General features: G+C 39.8%; 2 protein-coding genes across 4 annotated transcripts; one reads left to right on the top strand and one right to left on the bottom strand.

Moving 5' to 3' along the window:
* Window positions 1-2,573: 2,573 nt before the first annotated feature.
* MRPL50 (mitochondrial ribosomal protein L50) lies at window positions 2,574-5,689 on the bottom strand. Its single transcript, XM_049635410.1, has 2 exons — window positions 5,562-5,689; window positions 2,574-3,528 (listed from the first exon to the last, which is right to left on the bottom strand). Exons 1-2 carry the CDS (start codon window positions 5,651-5,653, stop codon window positions 3,141-3,143), a joined length of 480 nt encoding a protein of 159 aa, XP_049491367.1. The 5' UTR covers window positions 5,654-5,689; the 3' UTR covers window positions 2,574-3,140.
* Window positions 5,690-5,791: 102 nt separating this feature from the next.
* Window positions 5,792-18,853, top strand: ZNF189 (zinc finger protein 189). 3 transcript variants are annotated; one of them, XM_049635324.1, is made up of 3 exons: window positions 5,792-6,257; window positions 6,969-7,095; window positions 16,061-18,853. In XM_049635324.1, exons 1-3 carry the CDS (start codon window positions 6,225-6,227, stop codon window positions 17,779-17,781), a joined length of 1,881 nt encoding a protein of 626 aa, XP_049491281.1. In that variant the 5' UTR covers window positions 5,792-6,224; the 3' UTR covers window positions 17,782-18,853. The 3 variants fall into 3 exon arrangements, with proteins under 3 accessions (XP_049491281.1, XP_049491283.1, XP_049491282.1); XM_049635326.1 differs by having other exon boundaries at window positions 7,014-7,095; XM_049635325.1 differs by having other exon boundaries at window positions 5,793-6,257; window positions 7,011-7,095.
* Window positions 18,854-20,155: the final 1,302 nt, after the last annotated feature.

A 20,155-nucleotide genomic window follows, 5' to 3' on the forward strand; every position in this document is an offset into this window, starting at 1 on the left:
CACCTTCCACAGTTTGAGTTACCTGCAGTCATCCCCAGTCTCCAAGTAGATAAGCCTCCTTCTGATGTAAATCAGGTCAATAGTAGCCTAATGCTACATTACAACACCTAGATCATTCACCTCACTTCATCTCATCACATAGGCATTTTATCATCTCACATCATCACAAGAAGGGTGAGTACAATAAGATACCATCAGAGACCACCTTCACATAACATTTATTACAACATATTGTTATAATTGTTCTATTTTATTATTAGTCATTGTTAATCTCTTACTGTGCCTAATTATAAATTAAGCTATCATAGGTCTGTATGCATAGGAAAAAACATAGTATATATAGGGTTCAGTACTATACAGGGTTTCAGACATCCACTGGATGGCTTGAAATGCATCTCCCCAAGGTTAAGAAGGGACTACTGTACTTAACATCCAGTTATGGAATAATGCATTATTAATCAAATTTATTAAGGACTTTTAAAATGTAGAAACACTCATAGAGTGAAGGGAGCAGGGGGACAATGTCACAGTAAATTTTAAAATACAGGAGAAAAGTTTATTTTCATTTAAAAATGTACTAGTATATTAAGTGATTATCTGAGCAGTAAGATGGAAATGGTATTTTTTGTCTTTCCCAAATTTTTAAAAAAATGTGCTTTTATAATCAGAAAAATGACATTAAAATTAAAAAGGAGAGGGAGAAGTCTACTTATGTGGCTTAAAATACATATTGTTTGTACAAGACTATTTCTATTAACCCTGAATATTTTATCATCAGGGTTTTTGTAAGTATATTTATGGAGTTCAAAGATCCAACTAAGTAAAATTAATGGACAACTCCTTCTATACAGCAATCATTTAATTTTTACAAATGTAACCTTTTAGAATTATATCAAGTTTGGTTACTTAAGTGAATAAGTTAGCAAACCTAACTTAATCTTCAGGAAAACCTAAGGTCATTATTCTGGTATGTTTATTGTGTTGGACTGTAGAACAGTGACGCCCTCTAGAGTTATTGATGGATGTGCAGTTTATCTTTTCTGGTAGCTCAACTTTCCAGGATTGCTGCTTCAGAGTTGGAACTTTCCCACTTCAATACTAGGGTCTAGGGCCATGTTACTCAAAACATTATCACCATTGCCTAGGAGGTTTTTAGATACACAGAAGCTCAGGACCCACTTTTGACTTATGGAATAAGAATCTGCATTTTAAAAAGACCACCAAGTGACTTGTATGCACATTGGATTTTGAGAAACACAGCTCCAGTCTACAAAGAATTTCTTCTGCCTTTACATTCATGAGAAGCCTGGTTTTACAGTTCTCCAGCTGAAACCAATTGTTTTTTCAAACCGCCTTTATCATCCATTACTTCCATCATGCCCTTTATACATTTTCCTGTCTCCAGATCAGAAATAAAAGTTGTGGGGGAAATGAAATGATCAAATCCTGTATGTAAAATTCAAATATTTCCATACTGAAACCCTCTCACATAGAAGGTATATAATAGCTCTGATATTTAAGCTCCAGACACTCTGATACTCCAGACTTCTGAAAAGCTCTTTAATGTACAGGTTATTAAAAACCTGATCATCTGCTGATGTTTATTGGGCATGACTGTAATGTAACTAATTTTTCTAATGTGCCAGAATTTATACACCCACATGATTTTTGCCCTCTTCAAAGTAGTCATCCCGAGAAAGAAAATAAATGCAATTTCCTTTGTTTAAAACCTGTCACTTTTCTTTCAGAACTGTAAGTAGTCAAGGTAAAATATAAGAAATTCCTTCTTCCTCTTATTACTCTCTAGCCATTATCTAAAGTCTAAACAAAAATAATCCCTAATTTAATCACTTCCTCATCTAACATCTGTAATTCAGAACTGTCTGGTAACTTGCTATTTGAGTTATTTCCACAAATTGAGTACACCAAAGTCTGCAAAGACTTACGGCCCTAGTGGATACCCATAGGTATTCAAAGCTGCTTTTAAAAAGCTACAGAAAAGGGGTGCCTGGGTGGCTCAGTCAGTTAACTGACTGACTTTGGCTCAGGTCACGGTCTAACAGTTCGGGAGTTCGAGGCCTGCATTGGGCTCTGTGCTGGCAGCTCAGAGTCTAGAGCCTGCTTTGGATTCTGTGTCTTCCTCTCTCTCTCTCTGCCCCTTGCAGACAGCTTGCGTGCTGTCTCTCTCTCTCTCTCAAATATAAATTAAAAAAAATAAAAAGTTACAGAAAAGATAAAGGTTTTGAAATAAACATCATCTCCTTTGAAGAGCATATTCATTTAGATACAGAAGCTGGCATATCTCTTTTAAGAAAAATCACAGCACTTCATAGCTGGCATATATATTCTTTCGTTTATAATACTTAAATTAAGGAAATGATAAGGCAAAAAAGCAAATTTTACTTTTTTTTTTAGTAGGCTTCACACTCGGCATGGAGCCCAACGTGGGGCTTGAACTCACAACCCTGAAATCAAGACCTGAGCTGAGATCAAGAGTCGGACGCTTAATCAACTGAGACATTCAGGCAACCCACAAATTTCACCTTTAAAAAATTTAAAAATACACAACACTCTTCAAGAAATTTACTTTAATTCCAAAAGAGATTAATCTAGAATGAACAGTATCATTTTCTACTATTTTTACTCTTGTAGTAAAGCAATGAAAGAAACAACTTGCTGTACATAGATTTTTACATTTCTTTTATACATATCTATGTTTCCTTATTTGTATATGTACTATACATAATTAATACCACCTTAGGTTTAAGAGTCCTAACAGGATTAAAACCTGTTTTTGCATCTACTAATTTATGCGTAAAAAATAAAGACCATGTGTGAACATATAATAGCCTTGTATCTTAAACCCAAGTTTAATTACAGTGTCCTCCAAAGAAGGAAATTTTCATACATGATTAAAGACTTGATTCCATTAAAAAAACAAAGTTCCAGCAAACATGAAAAAAGAAAATCTTGTTACTTGTTAATTCATGATGAGAAAAAGAGATAATTCATCCTTCCACAGAAAAAGTGGGTTTAGAGAACAGTTCTGATAGCATTTCACATGGTAACGTATCAAAAGTCTAATTAATAACCAGCCCCCTTGCTCAGGACAAAATGATCTTAACGAGCTCCTCTTCTGCTCAGTAACCCCAAGTGATTTTTACATTGGGAGGCAGATTACTAGCAGTAAGCTCATCAAATTTAGATTGATCCCTAATAGGCACATTATAGAAATCAAGAACATCTCTGACCCTGCACATCTGGTGAAGCCTGGAGTTGGGCACTGCATGGCCCAAGTCATCAGCTAAACGTGCCAAGAAACTGAACTTCAGAAGGCCATCTTCCAGGGACACATCCTGCCAACTGTTACCGACAAAGGAACCAAAAATTTCTTTGACACAAGATTCCAAACGACTCTGGAGATCTTCAGGTGGTATGTATGTTCGGCTTCGTAAGGGTGGACACACCAAAATAGGCTCTTTCTTCACTTCTTCTAGTGTCTCAGCCACCACTAGCTTTTTCTCTTTTCTAGAATGGTCAAAAACAAGTATGTGAATCTCTGGTTAACTGCACTAATGCAGCTGACAAACTGACAAACACCAGACCTAATCTTACCCATCTATCTAAATCAACCAATAATTTGCACACTTACTACTCTTCTGGGCACTGTAGAGAGAAGAATAAGATAGGTGCCTGCCTTTGGAAGCTTAGAGTTGAACTGAGCTGATACAGACAGAAAAGAAAAGCTACTTACAGATTTCACATGCTGTAAGAATTCCTAAGAACACGTAAAGAGGTAAATCGCCTGTCTGGGATTCCCAGTTTCCAAACCCAACCAACCGCTCTAACCTCATGTCCTACAAATCTACTATAAACACTCCATGCCCTACCCACACTAAACTACTACATTCTGTTTCCCACTTTCCTGAGGCCATGTGTTACCTCAAGTTACATCCTACAGGAGATGCCAATTTCATCTTTGCCTATTGAAATCTTACTTTAAGTCCTAGAACAGAACTGTTCTCTTCCAAGGAGTTTTACTTGATTTCTCCAAATATAACTATAAATTCCTCTGATCTAGTATAGCGCTTTATATTGCTTTCACGGCACACGTCATCGTACCAGAGTTTTATTTATTTACATTCTATTTCTCTTACTAGATCACGGTTTCTCAGCCCAAACACTTGACATTTTGGACCAGATAATTCTTTGTTGTAGGAGGCTATCCTGTAATTGTAAGATGCTCAGCAGCATCCCTGGCCTCTACCCAGGGCAGGGTAAATGCGAGGAGCACTCCTATGCTCCAGTCATAACCAAAGGACATTGCCAAACGCCCCCTGATAGGCAAAATTATCTCTGGTTAAGAACCACTGTACCAGATTATAAACTCCTGAATACAGAAACCTGTTTTATTGATTTGGGGTCCTTTGAAAACTGCTTGGATAACTACTACTAAGTACATGGGCCAACGTGAGGAAATCTGCCTAATACACTATTTCAGTGCTTAATGAAATATTATTCACTCTTGTTTTCCATGGAGCTGGTATCTGACTGGGATTGGTCATCACTACAAAAATTGGGAGGCACCAGAAATGAATGATGGGGGGTGGGGGAGGAAGGACGAAGTACAGAAGGAAGGAAGGGGAGGGAAGGAGGGGGAGAGGGAGGAAGGAAGGAAGGAAGAGAAAGAAAGAAAGAAAGAAAGAAAGAAAGAAAGAAAGAAAGAAAGAAAGAAAGAAAAGAAAGAAAAGAAAAGAAAGAAAGAAAAGAAAAGAAAAGAAAAGAAGAAAAGAAAAGAGGGACGCCTGGGTGGCTCAGTCGGTTGGGCGTCCGACTTCGGCTCAGGTCATGATCTCGCAGTTTGTGGGTTTGAGCCCCGTGTTGGGGAAAAGCAGTAGATGGAGAGTCAAAGACGGGTTCCAGCTGTGCCATTAACTTGCTTTCAGCAAAATACTTCCTATGGGGCCACCGTTTCCCCATATGCCAGAGCACTTAAGCTCTGAGAAGGGACTTTGCTTCCACTGCTGTAACCTACTTAGGGAAATGCTGGGCCTGAGAGGGCGTTTAGTAACTATCTGTTGATGAATCAATGAATGGACAAACGAACAAAACGAGGAGGCCACGCTTCATTTCTGAATCTAGCTTGTGAAGAAATACCCCGCGCAAATGCACTTAGTTTACGGAGCACTTTCACGTTCACGTTCCATGTTACTCGTTCCAAACGAACCACTTGTATCCTGATACCACAGTCGGTGCCTGGAACACATGGTCAGTACTGTTTGCTTACTACACTAACGAGTGAAGTGGAAGGGAAAGAGGGCGGCATTTCCGTTATAAGATGAGAAAACTGAGGCCAAGACTGGGCCCCACCACTCAAGGACACCCGCGCTGAAGCCTCTGAACTCAGAACCTAACGTACTTTCTCGTCCTATCCCAAGTCAGGCGCAGGGCCAGGGTACCGTCCTAATAGCAGAACTCCCACTTTTGAATTCGTCCTTTCATCCTCCTCAGTTTCTCTCACTTTCGCTGAACGAGACCCACCATCTAACCTTCCGCTTTACCTGAATCGAGACCAAAATTCTCTGCGTGGTGCCCCTAAGACTATCCACGTGAGGCCTCTTCTGGTAACGCCAGACACTGACTGCGCCGCCATCTCGGAAGAGAGTTACCGGCTGGGGCTCTGCCCCCAGCCGGCAGTGACGCGCCAAGACCAGCCAATCAAGTGTAAGCTTAGTGATAGGTGTTCCCCTTTTCCTGTTAAGCCTCCCCAGAGGCTCCCTCCCGCTTTGCACGCCGGAAAATGTAGTCCGATGGGTCTTGCCGGCGGAGGCTGGACCGAGGCGCGCTCTCAGAGCACGACGGGAGTTGTAGTTGGGGGGCGTCCCGGGAAGGTTCCGGGTGACGCCTTCTGGTCCGGGGGCGGGCGGTCATAGCGCTCCTTGGCTGAAAGGAGGAGGAACTGGCAACTGGGAGGAGGCTCTAGTGAGGCCTGGAAGGCTGCGCAGCTAGGTGGGGAGGGAATTTGGAGTTGGGGGACAACCAAGTAGTGGGTCTGATATGCTGCTGGGGTCGTGACCGCTCTGGGACCGAGGCAGGACCTGGCCAGACCCAGCCTGGAGGCCTCGCCTTCGTGGGGCCTAATTTCCAACGGCCGGGTAGGCCTCACGAGAAGCTCCTTTCCTTGCGGCTTTCCCGGGTTCCCGTCCTGATTTTCTGTTCTGGAGATGGCCTCCCCGAGCCCCCCGCCGGAGCCAAAGGTAAGTCGACCCTCTGGGTATCCCTGTTCTCTGGCCACTACTGGAGCTAGGCCGCGCTACCCACCCTGCCCCCCCCCCCGCCCCCAACCCCACGACCGTGGTCTTTAAGGCCAGCGCTGTGCAAGGAAGTACTCCGTAGTGGTCCGGATTGCGCCTCGCGACCAAATCGCCCACTTGGCCCTTCGTTTCAAGAGCGACTTGATAAATTAGCTGAAGAAAATTAGTAATGCTGCAAACAAGCGCTCTCATTTGTGAGTTCTTCCAGATGAGGCACCATTTTTGACTCTTCCCTGTGTCTTGTGCGCCTGTCACGAAGCTAGGACCCCAGGTAGACGCTTAGAGAACTTCCTGCAATTGAATTGAACAGGGTCTCAAGCCACTGCTAATAGAGTTGGATGGAGCCGGGCAATGAGGTACAGGAAACTTGGGGAGGCCTTGGGGCAACTTACTAAAATAAAAGTGTTAGGGTATAATGATTCAGCCAGAAAAGCTCTATCCTTAGGACCATCACTACTGACGACCAGGATCCAGTTCAGTTGCCCTCTAGTTGGAGGTGCTTGTCTGATACAGAATTGGGCCCCATTTGGATCTCTGGGTAATCATGTTCCTCCTAGACTACCCGGCTCTGAAAAGTGATTGCTTTGGCTACTTTCAGTGGTAGAATTGTCCTTGAGACAACAAGAACTGACTACAGAAATCGTACTATTTCAGGGGTTGCTGACATTTGAGGATGTGGCTGTGTTTTTTACCCAGGAGGAGTGGGATTATCTGGATCCAGCTCAGAGAAGCCTGTATAAAGATGTCATGATGGAGAATTATGGAAACCTGGTCTCACTGGGTAAGAATCTTTTGTTCCTCTGATTAAAATATCTAAGAAGCTATAAGAAATCAGACCCTGAGAACACTTGAACCACCACGAGTACCAAAACTGCTTTGTTCCAAAGTTCAGATTCAAACATTTCGGCCATTAATTGTTTCCATGACTCTCGTCTGTAGTGTCCTTGCAAAAACCAAAATACAAGCCTTTCTGGCTTCTTATCTTCATAATCTCATTCCCATACTGCTCTGCACTTTCCCTCCTGGCTCATCCTCCCACTGCTTTCCTCCCACCCCTTTTCACTCTGCCTTCTGGAGCCCCTGTTCTTCTTCACATAATGTTCCTTACCCCTCCTGGCCTTAACTGAAAACTGGCACTTTCCCAAGGACACCACTTCTCTGGCAGAGGCTGCTTACTCTCCCACATCCTCCTTTTTCCCTATCCTTTGTCTCAAGGCTGGAAGGGAGAAGTTACTATTCTCCTGGCTTTTCAGTATTGTTCCCAAAGCGTTAGTTTTAACCCTTCAAACAAAATCTCCCTTTGGAGGCTTCAGCAGTCTTGCTCTACCCACCCAGTTCTCTTCTGCTGTCATCTGCCAACATTGTTTGGTCTCACACGTAGATTTTGTCACATTTCAGAATCTCTCTATGCTAACCTATGCCATCAATGATGCAGCCATTATTTAAGCCTGGCTATATCCTGACCATGTTGTCTTCAGGAACCTTGCTTTCCTTTTTTGTTCAGCAAGTCACATCAGTGATCAACCCTCAATTTTGTCAAGGCAGGCAAATCTTAAGCCCCAGTATCTTAGTCTTTGAAAATTCTTCAGCCATTGTTTTTATCTTAGACCATAACTAAACAGGGGTGACCAAAACAGACATGATCTCTGCCCATGTAGAGCTTACTACAATTTCTTACGCTTCTACATCTTCTACTCATTTCCTCCCAAACCAGCTTATTCCCAGTCATGCTACTTGTTCCTTGATTTCTCCTTTTTCCTCCCAGATTATCAGTCCTCTTCTAACTTCACCTCTTCATCTATTCCATGGACCTACATATGAATTATCATCAGCATGCTCTCTTGCCACCTTGTCATTGTGCTCTACCCATTCTGCAAACTTCATATTCTGTATTGGTTATAAAATCAGCTTTTTCTCCTGAGTTGCCAAGCACAGCAGGGGAAATTGTTTAACTGAAAGGATTAATGCCCTGGATATATGCATGGCTTTTCTAATAGTCTCCAGTGGGTTTTTACATCTCAGCCAATTTTTTATCATTGATTTGCTCATTCTCTTCTTCCCTTTAGTGACCATTCCAAAAACTTAAAAAAGTTTTCCTTGGGTCCATCACTCAGTAGTAGACCTCACTTTCTGTTTCACAGAGAAGATAGAGGCCACTGAATATGAACTCTAACTTTCTGCCCCTCGTGTGTACGCTTAGGTCTGCTCCTTTTTCCTCACTTCTCCAAGAACTTATCCGTCATCTTTTTTTTTTTTTTTTTTTCCCCCTTACAACTTCAGTCTCTATTCCTTCTCCTCTGGTGCCTTTATTTTGGTGATGGGTATGTTTATGACTCTTCCAGTTGGGGAAAGTAGGGCCGGGGGCAGGGGGGGGGGGGGAGTGGCTGTCCTTTGAGAGAGCCTGTAACCTGCTCCTTGTTCACTTACAGCCAAGTTTTTGTAAGAGTAGTTAATGTATATTCTTTACTTTCCCTACCATTATCTCTAAGCCCCTTTTCTTGCCTCTACCCTTCCCCTTAAATTGTTTAGCATTCTACTTTAATAGCCTAATTGTCAAATGGAATAGACACTTGGACCTTATTTTATTTCACCTCTCTTTATGTATTTGAAGCTCTTTATTGCTTACTTGTATTGCTTTCCTCTCCATCTACATGCTTTCTTTGGCGAACCTTATCTACAGTCAGGTCATCACCTACCACTGTGATGAGTCCCAGATCTTTATCTCTACCTAAAAGAAGCAATTGAAGCCTAACTGCCTAAGCAAAAGTCCTGGTTCCACCACTTAGAAGCCTTGTGACCATGGGTGAATTATATAACCTTTCCATGCCTGTTTCTTTTTTACCCAATGGCAGTAATAATAACACTTACTTCTTAGGGTTACTGTGAGTACTAACTGAGTTAATATGTGTAAAGCACTTAGGACACTGGTTAGCATGTACTAAGTATAATATAAATGTTGATTGCTATCATCATCATACCTATTATCTTCTCTAAGAGCTCCAAAATCTTCGGCATCTCCTTTTGAAGACCACATAAATAACTCACACCTGGCCAATCTCAAATAACCATTAAGATCTCAAGGACCTTCTCTTCAGAATTAAGTACTCCTCTCTGTGCTGCCATGTATTGCACTGTGCTGCACTTCTGTTGAATTTGTCAACTGTATGCACAGTTTACGATCAATTTATCAAATGACTGTACTCTAGTCATTCTTTATGTTATTTCTCTAACCAGACTGGTCTCTATGAGGATGGTAACTATATATTTTTTCATTTGATTTCTCCAGCACTTAGCACAGAACCAGGTATATATTATATGCCTTTAAATATTTGTATAACTGAATTACTATACTTAAGACTCAGAACCTCTTGTGGCTCCTGGGTGGCTCAGTTGGTTAAGCATCCAACTTTGACTCAGGTCATGATCTCACAGTTTGTGGGTTTAAGCCCTGCATCAGGCTGTGTGCTGACAGCTTGGAGCCTAGAGCCTGCTTCGGATTCTGTGTGTGTCTCTCTCTCTGCCTCTCTCCCCCATTTACACACTATCTTTCCCTTTCTCTCTTTCTCAAAATTAAATAAACATAAAAACAAGAAAAAGATTGGTACCTCTTGAACAGATTATTGCATTAGCCCATAAACTAGCCTCTTGCCTCCAACTCCCTTTCTTTTAATACATTCTATTCACTGCCACCAAAGTGATTTTGTTAGTTAACTGCTTACAATTTCAGATTCCTGAGAGCTTAATAAAAAATTTAATTTCTTGTCCTACCTACCAGGGCCTCTCTAAATAGCCCCTGCCTAGCTTTCTAACATCATCTATTACTTCCTGCACACCACTTCAGTCTCTAGCCAGATCAGCTGCTGATTTTTTTCTCCCAATATGCCATGGTGTCTCTGAGTCACTGCCAGCTTTATCCACACATATGGTATCCTGGTTGATAGAACCAGGCAAATGCCCAGTCTTGCCTGTCCCTACTACTGTAAAATGTGAGTACCATATGGATGAAGGCATGGCAGTGAGCCCATCTGTGATCTACTTTCAGGCTCTCATTTTAGCTGAACTACAGCTTTTTATCAGTTCTTTCTCCCTCCACAACCTTTTCATCTTCCTCTGTAGACTCTGTCTCCATTCCCTTGATGAAAAATCACAATTACTTAACCTTTTTTTCTTTAATTTTTTTAATGTTTATTTATTTTTGAGAGAGAGAGACATAGTATGAGTGGGGGAGAGGCAGAGAGAGAGAGAGAGGAGACACAGAATCTGAAGCAGGCTCCAGGCTCTGAGCTGTCAGCACAGAGCCCAGTGTGGGGCTCAAAATCACGAACCGCGAGATCATGACTTGAGCCAAAGCCTGACACTTAAATGACTGAGCTACCCAGGTGCCCGCTTAACTTTTCTAATATAGTGTTTTCCTGCACTTCATCTTGCTGCTTTACTTAATACAGTACTTTTCCAGTTTTAATTTTGGTCCTTTATTTAATACCTTTCTCCTTTCCATGCTGATTTTTACTTAAAAGCTTTAGTAACAACATTGATATTACAGCTGACAGCTTGATCTCAGTTCTTTGAAATGAACTGGACTTCTTTAATTTTAATGACTCCTTTTCAGTCTGCTTGAACCTTATTGGACCTTGACAGAATTGGGAATTGCTGTACCTGTAAGACCTTAGTCTCATTGCTTCAGTTCTTTGATTATAGTCTCTTTTCAGTTATTTGTTCAACTACTCATCCATTCAATAAATAATCAAGCACTGTGCTAGCGCTAAGAATGCAAGTCTTCCCCATTCTGTCATTCTTTTACCAAGAAAACTGTTCTTTTTATACTTTTTTAGATACTAGGGTTAGCAACTATGGTCCACAGCCCAAATCTGGCACTGTCCATTTTTATAAATAAAGTTTTATTGGAACATGGACATGCCCAATCCTTTGTGTATTATCTGACACTACTTTCACGCTATAGTGACAGAGTTGAATAGTTGCAGCAGAGACCATTTTTAGCTAACAAAGCTAAAAATATTTATTGTCTGGCCCTTTTTAGAAAATGTGTGGTAACTCTTGTTCTTTCCTAAAGTTTAGCCACTTCCACTTTACCATTTCCTTGCTTTTTGTCTCTCTTCTCAGCTAGCATATTATTAAAACGGATTAAAGATTATAGGAATCAACTCAAACTAGCTTAAGCCAACAAGAGAACTTACTGTAGGGACATAGGTGGCTCATAGGATATATAAGCATGATTGCAACTGGATATCAGAAAAGGACTAAACCCAAAAATTGGTGCGCTCAGGAAGTCAGTGATTAACCCTTGCATTTTGTTTCTTTCTCCTTGGTAGATTAGTCTTTCCTCCTCATATCCACATGCTTTTGTCCCTATAGCTTCTGAGTTGATAGGTTACAATTCTGTCATGTTCAGAATAACTGCATATTTCATTTTTAATTCCAAATTCCTGGGAGAGATGCACTTTGAGTCAGCGGTACTCTAGACAAATTAGCTATGATCACAGGATGGGAACATAAGACAAGCATGGCAGAGACCTCAGAAGGTGATTATAGCTAACAAGCCCAGATTTCACAGATAGTCCTTTCTGTGCTGCTTTGTGTACAAGACTGAAGTCACTTGTTTTCTTTACCTATCTCTTTGACCTGTTTATTTTTGTGCCAGAGCATCTCTATTTTACTTAGCAATATATTGCATTTTATATCTACCATGATAAATCATTCTCTTATATTCTTTTCCAGGATACACTTAGCTAGTTTTCTGCATTCTTCCAGTTGAAATTTAGATTCATTGGGGTTTTTAATTAGTTCATAAGATTTTGATTGGAATACAATTGGGTTCATAGATTGTTTTAGGAAGAATTAAGATCCTTATAATATTGAATCTCTTTAGCAATTTGGTTGACTCTATTTATCTGTCTTAAGTCCTTCAGAAAAAGTTTATGGTTTATCTCTGTGGATCTCGTACAGTTCTTGTAAGATTTATTCATAGGTTTTATGGTTTGGTTATCATGAAAAGCATATTTTATTTTTCTATAATATTTCCCAACTGGTTATCCTTGGTAGTAAGTACCAGTATTTATTTTATAGCTTAGTCTTCATGTTGCTATTATATTTCACTTAATTCTTCTAGAAATTTCAGTTAGACATTCATATTGTCTGCAAATAAGAATTTGTCTTACTCCTTTGAGTAAAACCCCTGGAACAGTAACCACTGGGTAAACATTAAGAGAGACTTCCCCTTCTCACAAAGAATTTACAAACCCATAGAAGAGATGAACACAAATAGTTAAAACAGCAGTGCAGTAATAGCTGTAATACAGTTGTGGATGAGGACTGGTGATAAAAAACAGAACACCTAATCTGTCTAGTGGACTTAGTGAAGGCTTTGTGGAGGAACTGTTGCTTTGAATTGAGTCCTAAAGAGCAACCAAGAGTTGACCAGGTAAACAACGCTGGGGGACATTTAGTAAACGAGATATGCAATGAAATGGTATAAAACATTAACATAAGCAATTTGCCCAATTCCAGTGTGAGAAAGTGGGTAGAAGGGTGACTTGAGGTTTAGAGAACCTGTTGTGAAGCACTGAGTATCATAATGTAAAGAGCTTTGATTTGATCCTAGAGGTGATAGAGTACTAGTGAACCTACAGGTGGTGATGTGACTGGAATTCCATTTCCTGTACATCTCTCTGGATGCAGCGCAGTAGGTATGGTGTGGGGGCAACTTAAAGACTAGAGTGAAGGATTATTAGATGGCTTTTGCATCATCCAGAGAAAACATGGGAAGAAGGTAGATACTAGAGAGTCAGATCTTTGGTTTTGGTGATTGGGTAACAAAAAGAAAAATGGAGAAATCTAGGATGATTTTCTACTTTGGGTAATGGATGAGGATGCCCGTTAAGAGAAGATAATTAGAGGTAGAGATCTATATGACAGCAGATGATGAGGATCATGTTAATTGCGAGCCCTTTTTGAGGCATGTAAGTGGAGATATCCTGAGTATGAATATAGAGCAAGGTAAGAATGTAAACATGGGTGGGGCACCTGAGTGGCTTAGTCAGTTAAGCAAACAACTCTTGACTTTGGCTAAGGTCATGAGCTCAGTTTGTGAGACTGAGCCCTCCTGTCAGGCTCTGCACTGACAGTGGAGAGCTTGCTTGGGATTCTGTGTCTCTTCTCTCTCTCTCTCTCTCTCTCTCTCTAAATAAATAAATAAATAAATAAATAAATAAGCTTAAAAGAAAGGAATGTAAACATTATTGGTAACAGTAACCTTGTCAAACAGCAGTTGACAAAGGAAGAAAAATACATGAAGGAGATTTTTTAGAAAAGGCCAAAGAAAAAGTAGGGAGGGGACTAGAAAAATGCAACATACAACAATACATACATATAGCATACAACAACAGCATAGAAACTTAATACAACAACAGCATAGAAACCAAAAACAGATAGTGTCAAAATGAGAATAATCGACAGTGTCAGATGCTGCTGAATAAAAGACTGAAAAGTGTTCATTGTATTTGTTATTCAAGAGTTATGGGTGGGGCGCCTGGGTGGCGCAGTCGGTTAAGCGTCCAACTTCCAACTTCAGGCAGGTCACGATCTCGCGGTCCGTGAGTTCGAGCCCCGCGTCAGGCTCTGGGCTGATGGCTCGGAGCCTGGAGCCTGTTTCCGATTCTGTGTCTCCCTCTCTCTCTCTGCCCCTCCCCCTTTCATGCTCTGTCTCTCTCTGTCCCAAAAATAAATAAAAAACGTTGAAAAAAAAAAAAAGTTATTGGTGATTTCATAAGAAGCATCTCTAGATGCTGGAAACCAAAGCCAGATTTCACAGTAGGTTATAGAACAGATTGAATGGGAAGATGTTGGGCATGGAAAACATAGTTGGGAAATGGAGAGCTACAGAGTTAAAATTTTATTTCACAAATTTGGATTTCATTAAGAGAAGGATTTCAAGTTCAAGATATAGTTGGACATATTTGTATGCATGTTGATATGTTGGACAATGGAGAATACAGATGGAAGAAAAAGGGAAAAATGCTAATAATTGAACAAACACTCAGAGACAAGTGGGATAAAGAGAAGGTAGATGAATTCAGCTTGGATAGGAATGGGATCTTCATGTGCCATTGCATATAATTTTATAGGAAGGGGGAAGAAAGTTGAGGGAGTTCTTTGATCCTTTTTCATTGTGTGAAAGAAAGCAGTCCAGTGAAGTGAATTTGAAAGAGAATACTGTAAGTAGTATAAGCAAAAATAAAGTTTCTACTAGTTTCTTAGAGGAATAAGAGAAGGCTTTTTGGAATAAAATAACTTAATGACTGGTTTAAAGTGAGTGAAGAAAAATTCGAAGATGACTCCAAAGGTAGAAGGTTAGAAAATTAAGAGAAAAGAGGAAGTCTAAAAAAGGAAATTGTTTAGGGCCAAATATATATTTGGTAGTGATCAACCGAATATGTGGAATTATCCAGCAGAAAGCAAGAGAGAAAAGAAAGAAGTCAGAGGCAGACTTAAGTGTTCTATATGCCACTCCGTTTACATCATAGACCATTATGTTATCTTTCCTTAACACATGCAAGATTTTCATTTCTCAGATGTCTTAGAGACTCTCAGTTGGAACCAGATAGTTCCAATGTGGCTTTTACATCTTTGGAAGAGTAAGAATCATGTATACTTGAAGAACGTGGGGTGATTTGTGGTAGGTGAGGTTACCACACACTGCTTTTCCCTGTTTCTTTCATTAACCTTGACTGTGTTCCTTTGTATTTATTTTTTTCATTCTATATCATAGACTCCATGTCACTCCAACCCATTTTTTTTAAAGCTGTTTTGTCTCTTGATACAGGAATTGCTTTACTTAATATTTTACCATTTTATTTTCTTTCCCCAGTATACTTGTCATTCATTTTATTTGGTAGGAAGTTTCATGTCTTATCTTTGCATACTGAATCATTACACAATGCCTGGCATGCTTTTGATTGCAATAAGTAAATTCTTTTTTTTTTTTTAATTTTATTTTTATTTTTTTATTTAATAAGTAAATTCTTATTAATTGTTGCTTCCTGGTTTTTGTCTTTTATCTTTCTCAACATCATTTTGTGTTCCTTTCTGTCAGTTACTTAATCTACTCACACTCCAGCAATGTTGTTTCATTCCAAATTTCCCAGAACCTACTGTTTTCTTCCTGTGTCATCCTTTCTTCTTTGACAGACTAATTCATCACACCACTACTTGTTTTATTTCATTGTTGGCCCATCTTACCTTACATAATTCTCTGTTGATCACCAGCCCTTCCTCCCAACTCTGCTTACCCCCACTAACTTATCATTTGCCTCATAAAAACACTCTTTTCTGGGCACCCAGCTGGCTCATTCAGAGGAACATGTGACTCTTGATCTTGGGGTTGTGAGTTTGAGCCCCATGTTGGGTGTAGAGATTACTAAAAAAAATTAAAACTTCAAAGCTTGCTCCGTTAAAAAACAATACTCTTCACACCCCTTCTCTAAGAAAAACTTTTCATCAGTTAACTAATAATAATATTTACATAGCTTGTATTCTTTGCCAGGTATGGTCTTAAATGCTTTATGTATAGGAACTAATTTAATTTTTACAACAATACTGTGAAGTAATCATCCACATTTTATAGATGTAGTGGATTGATTTATCTTAATCTTATTTTCCTAAGCATTTCTCCTTGCTAGCAAAGAGCCTGGCTAATCTTTCTATTTTCTATTTTCTATTTATTATTCCAGATGTTTTAAACAGAGATAAGGATGAGGAGCCAACTGTAAAACAAGAAATTGAGGAAATTGAGGAAGAAGTGGAACCACAGGGTGTAATAGTTACAAGAATCAAAAGTGAAATTGATCAAGATCCCATAGGTAGAGAAACCTTTGAACTTGTTGGTAGGTTAGATAAACAGAGAGGAATCTTCTTATGGGAAATACCAAGGGAATCTTTGGCCCAGGAACAGAGAATGTTCAGAGGAAACACTAACATTATCCGTAAGAGACCAAACCCAGAAGAGAAATGCCATAAATGTGAAGAATGTGGAAAGGGATTTGTCCGCAAGGCCCATTTCATTCAACATCAAAGGGTCCATACTGGTGAGAAGCCTTTTCAGTGCAATGAATGTGGGAAAAGTTTTAGTCGCAGTTCGTTTGTTATTGAACATCAGAGAATTCACACTGGGGAAAGGCCCTATGAGTGTAATTATTGTGGAAAAACCTTTAGTGTGAGCTCAACCCTTATTAGACATCAGAGAATCCACACTGGAGAGAGACCCTATCAGTGTAATCAGTGTAAACAGAGCTTCAGCCAGAGAAGGAGCCTTGTTAAACATCAAAGGATCCACACAGGTGAGAAACCCCATAAATGTAGTGACTGTGGGAAAGCCTTCAGTTGGAAATCACACCTTATTGAACATCAGAGAACTCACACTGGTGAGAAACCCTATCACTGTACCAAATGTAAGAAAAGCTTTAGTCGAAATTCATTACTTGTTGAACATCAGAGAATTCACACTGGGGAAAGACCCCATAAATGTGGTGAATGTGGAAAAGCTTTTAGATTAAGTACATACCTTATACAACACCAAAAAATCCACACTGGTGAGAAGCCTTTTCTTTGTATTGAATGTGGAAAAAGCTTCAGTCGGAGCTCATTTCTTATTGAACATCAAAGGATCCATACAGGTGAAAGACCTTATCAGTGCAAAGAGTGCGGGAAAAGCTTCAGTCAACTGTGCAACCTTACTCGTCATCAGAGAATTCACACAGGAGACAAACCCCATAAATGTGAGGAATGTGGAAAAGCCTTTAGTAGAAGCTCAGGTCTTATTCAGCATCAGAGAATCCACACCAGAGAGAAGACTTACTCATACAATGAAACTAAGGAAAGTTTTGATCCAAATTGCAGTCTTGTTATACAGCAGGAAGTCTATCCCAAGGAAAAATCTTATAAATGTGATGAATGTGGGAAAACTTTTAGTGTCAGTGCTCATCTTGTACAACATCAAAGAATACACACTGGTGAAAAGCCCTATCTATGTACTGTATGTGGGAAAAGCTTCAGTCGGAGCTCATTTCTTATTGAACATCAGAGAATCCACACTGGTGAGAGACCTTATCTATGCAGACAGTGTGGCAAAAGCTTTAGTCAACTTTGTAACCTTATTCGACATCAGGGTGTTCACACAGGTAATAAACCCCATAAATGTGATGAATGTGGGAAGGCCTTTAGCCGGAACTCAGGCCTTATTCAGCATCAGCGAATACACACAGGAGAGAAACCTTACAAGTGTGAGAAGTGTGACAAAAGTTTTAGTCAACAGCGCAGCCTTGTCAACCATCAGAAGATCCACGCAGAGGTGAAAACCCAAGAAACCCATGAATGTGATGCTTGTGGTGAAGCCTTCAATTGCCGCATATCTCTGATTCAGCATCAAAAATTGCACTCTACGTGGATGCAATAAATGTCAAGAAATGTTCGAGCGCAGTTTGACTTGAGACTAGCTACCCAAGTGCGGTTTCAGTATGGCTCAACATGAGTCAGGTTTAGTGATAAATTCTCCTTGGTGTCAGGCAAATTGTTTCTGAAGATTCTGTGAATAGTGGACAACTGCCCACAGGCAGCTCAAGACTTCCATTTCTCTTTGTTTTGATGATCATAGAGAAAGACTCAGTAATTTATTTAAGCATCCTTTAAAAAAAAAAAATAAGCATCCTTTTCTAACACATCTTTCAGCAGAGAGGTCAAACCCAGGTTCAGAGCACTTGGTATTGTAATTAAAAAGGAGAGAAGGACAAAGTTGCATTGGTACAAGGGAGCTGAAGGTAGAAAAGTAGCGTAATTATTCAAGAAAGTCCTCTGCCACCATTATATGGTGGTTCTTTCAGTTCCATGATGTGTCTGGCTGTGCATGCCAAAGCCTAGTAATTAAGCATATGATTACATTTTCAAGGAAACAAAGCCCCAGGTGTTTTTTGGGTTTTTTTTTTTTCCTTTCTCTTTTTAACTGCTTCTCCAAAGTTTTGGTCATTTCTTAAGAAAGCCAGTTTTTTGGCATGTGAGTTAAAGAAGCAGTTCCAATGCCTTGTGGTTCCCAGATCTGTGAAATGAGTGGACCAGTAATTTTACACATAAAGATTATGTGAGTAATTAAGAAACCTAGCAAAGGTGTTACCAAGGAACCTTAGGGAGTGCCTTTTTTTAAGATGGGCCCAACAAAGTGGAGGAAGACACTTCTTTATGTGCCCTCCCAACTGTGAAACATAATTGTAGTCCTATACAAATAATCTTACTCCTCCACTACCAGTAGCATGCAAAAGTGTACATATTTTGATTACCAAGAGTTGGAAATAAAAAATATCTGGAGTCTATGCTAGGAAGCTGAGATATTTTGGTATTGCTTTGGTTTTTATGGTAACTAGACTTTGCATGCAATTTTAAAATCCTTATTTCTGGTTCTAGGGTTTCCCTTAGTTAATGGTTATATAAACCTACTAATTCATCTGTTCTAATCATTAAACCTGTTTTGTTTTTTGCTTTGTGTAAGAGTTCTTTATTACTTTAGTGCAAAATCTATCCTGTCAAACAAATACTGCATTTGAAAATTAGAATTGGGGAGCCAATTGGCTCAGTCGGTTCAGGTCCGACTTTGGCTCAGGTCATGATCTCACTCCTGAGTGAGTGAGTTTGAGCCCTGTATCAGACTGTGCTGACAGCTCAGAGCCTGGAGCCTGTTTCAGATTCTGTCTCTCCCTCTCTCTCTGCCCCTCCCGCACTCTCTCTTTCTCTCTCTCAAAAATAAACATTTTTAAAATTTTCAAAAATTAGTATCAAGATTTAAAAGAAATTGCTCTCACTTGTTCTACCTGTGACTATAGGCATACCTTGGAGATATTGTGTATTTGGTTCCAGACCAATGCAATGAAACAGATAATTGGAGTGAAGCAAGTCAAATTAATTTTTTGGTTTCTTGGTGCATATAAAAATTATGTTTGCACTTAAGTGTGCGGTGGTATTATGTCTAAGAATTCAATGTACATACCTTAATTTTAAAATACTGCTAAAAAGGGCTAACCATCATCTGAGCTTTGAATGAGTCAATCACTGATCAGATTAGCATAACATAATAATGAAAATATTTGAGATATTCTAGGAATCACCAAAGTGTGACAGAGACATAAAGTGGGCAAATACTTTTAGAGAAATGGAATCAATAGAATTGACACAGGTTTGCCACAAACCTTCAATATGTGAAAAAATGCAGTATCGGGGCGCCTGGGTGGCGCAGTCGGTTAAGCGTCCGACTTCAGCCAGGTCACGATCTCGCGGTCCGCGAGTTCGAGCCCCGCGTCAGGCTCTGGGCTGATGGCTCAGAGCCTGGAGCCTGTTTCCGATTCTGTGTCTCCCTCTCTCTCTGCCCCTCCCCTGTTCATGCTCTGTCTCTCTCTGTCCCAAAAAAAAAAAAAAGTTGAAAAAAAAAAAGAAAAAATGCAGTATCTGAGTAGCATAATAAAGCAAACCAATAGAATGAGGTGTGCCTGTAAGTTACCTTTCCTGGGTTAGTTCAATTAAGGTTAAATACAATTTTTTTAGTTTCTGAATATGGAATTCCAAAACACCAGAACTCCAATTCTAACTTCCTAATAGCTTGAGGAAAAAAACCTCCTTTTCTTCAATATTGTAGACATTCTGAATGTCACCTCCAAACTTAAATCTTCTCAGAATATGTGTGTGTGCACATGTAAATGTCAGTGTTACGGTATACATGTAGAAATTGTGCACTCTCCTATTCAAATTAGGTGCTCATAGCATATAGTTAACTTTTCAAAAACAGTTTG

This window comes from Panthera uncia, chromosome D4, assembly GCF_023721935.1.
Source record: "Panthera uncia isolate 11264 chromosome D4, Puncia_PCG_1.0, whole genome shotgun sequence".
Lineage (NCBI taxonomy): Eukaryota > Metazoa > Chordata > Mammalia > Carnivora > Felidae > Panthera > Panthera uncia.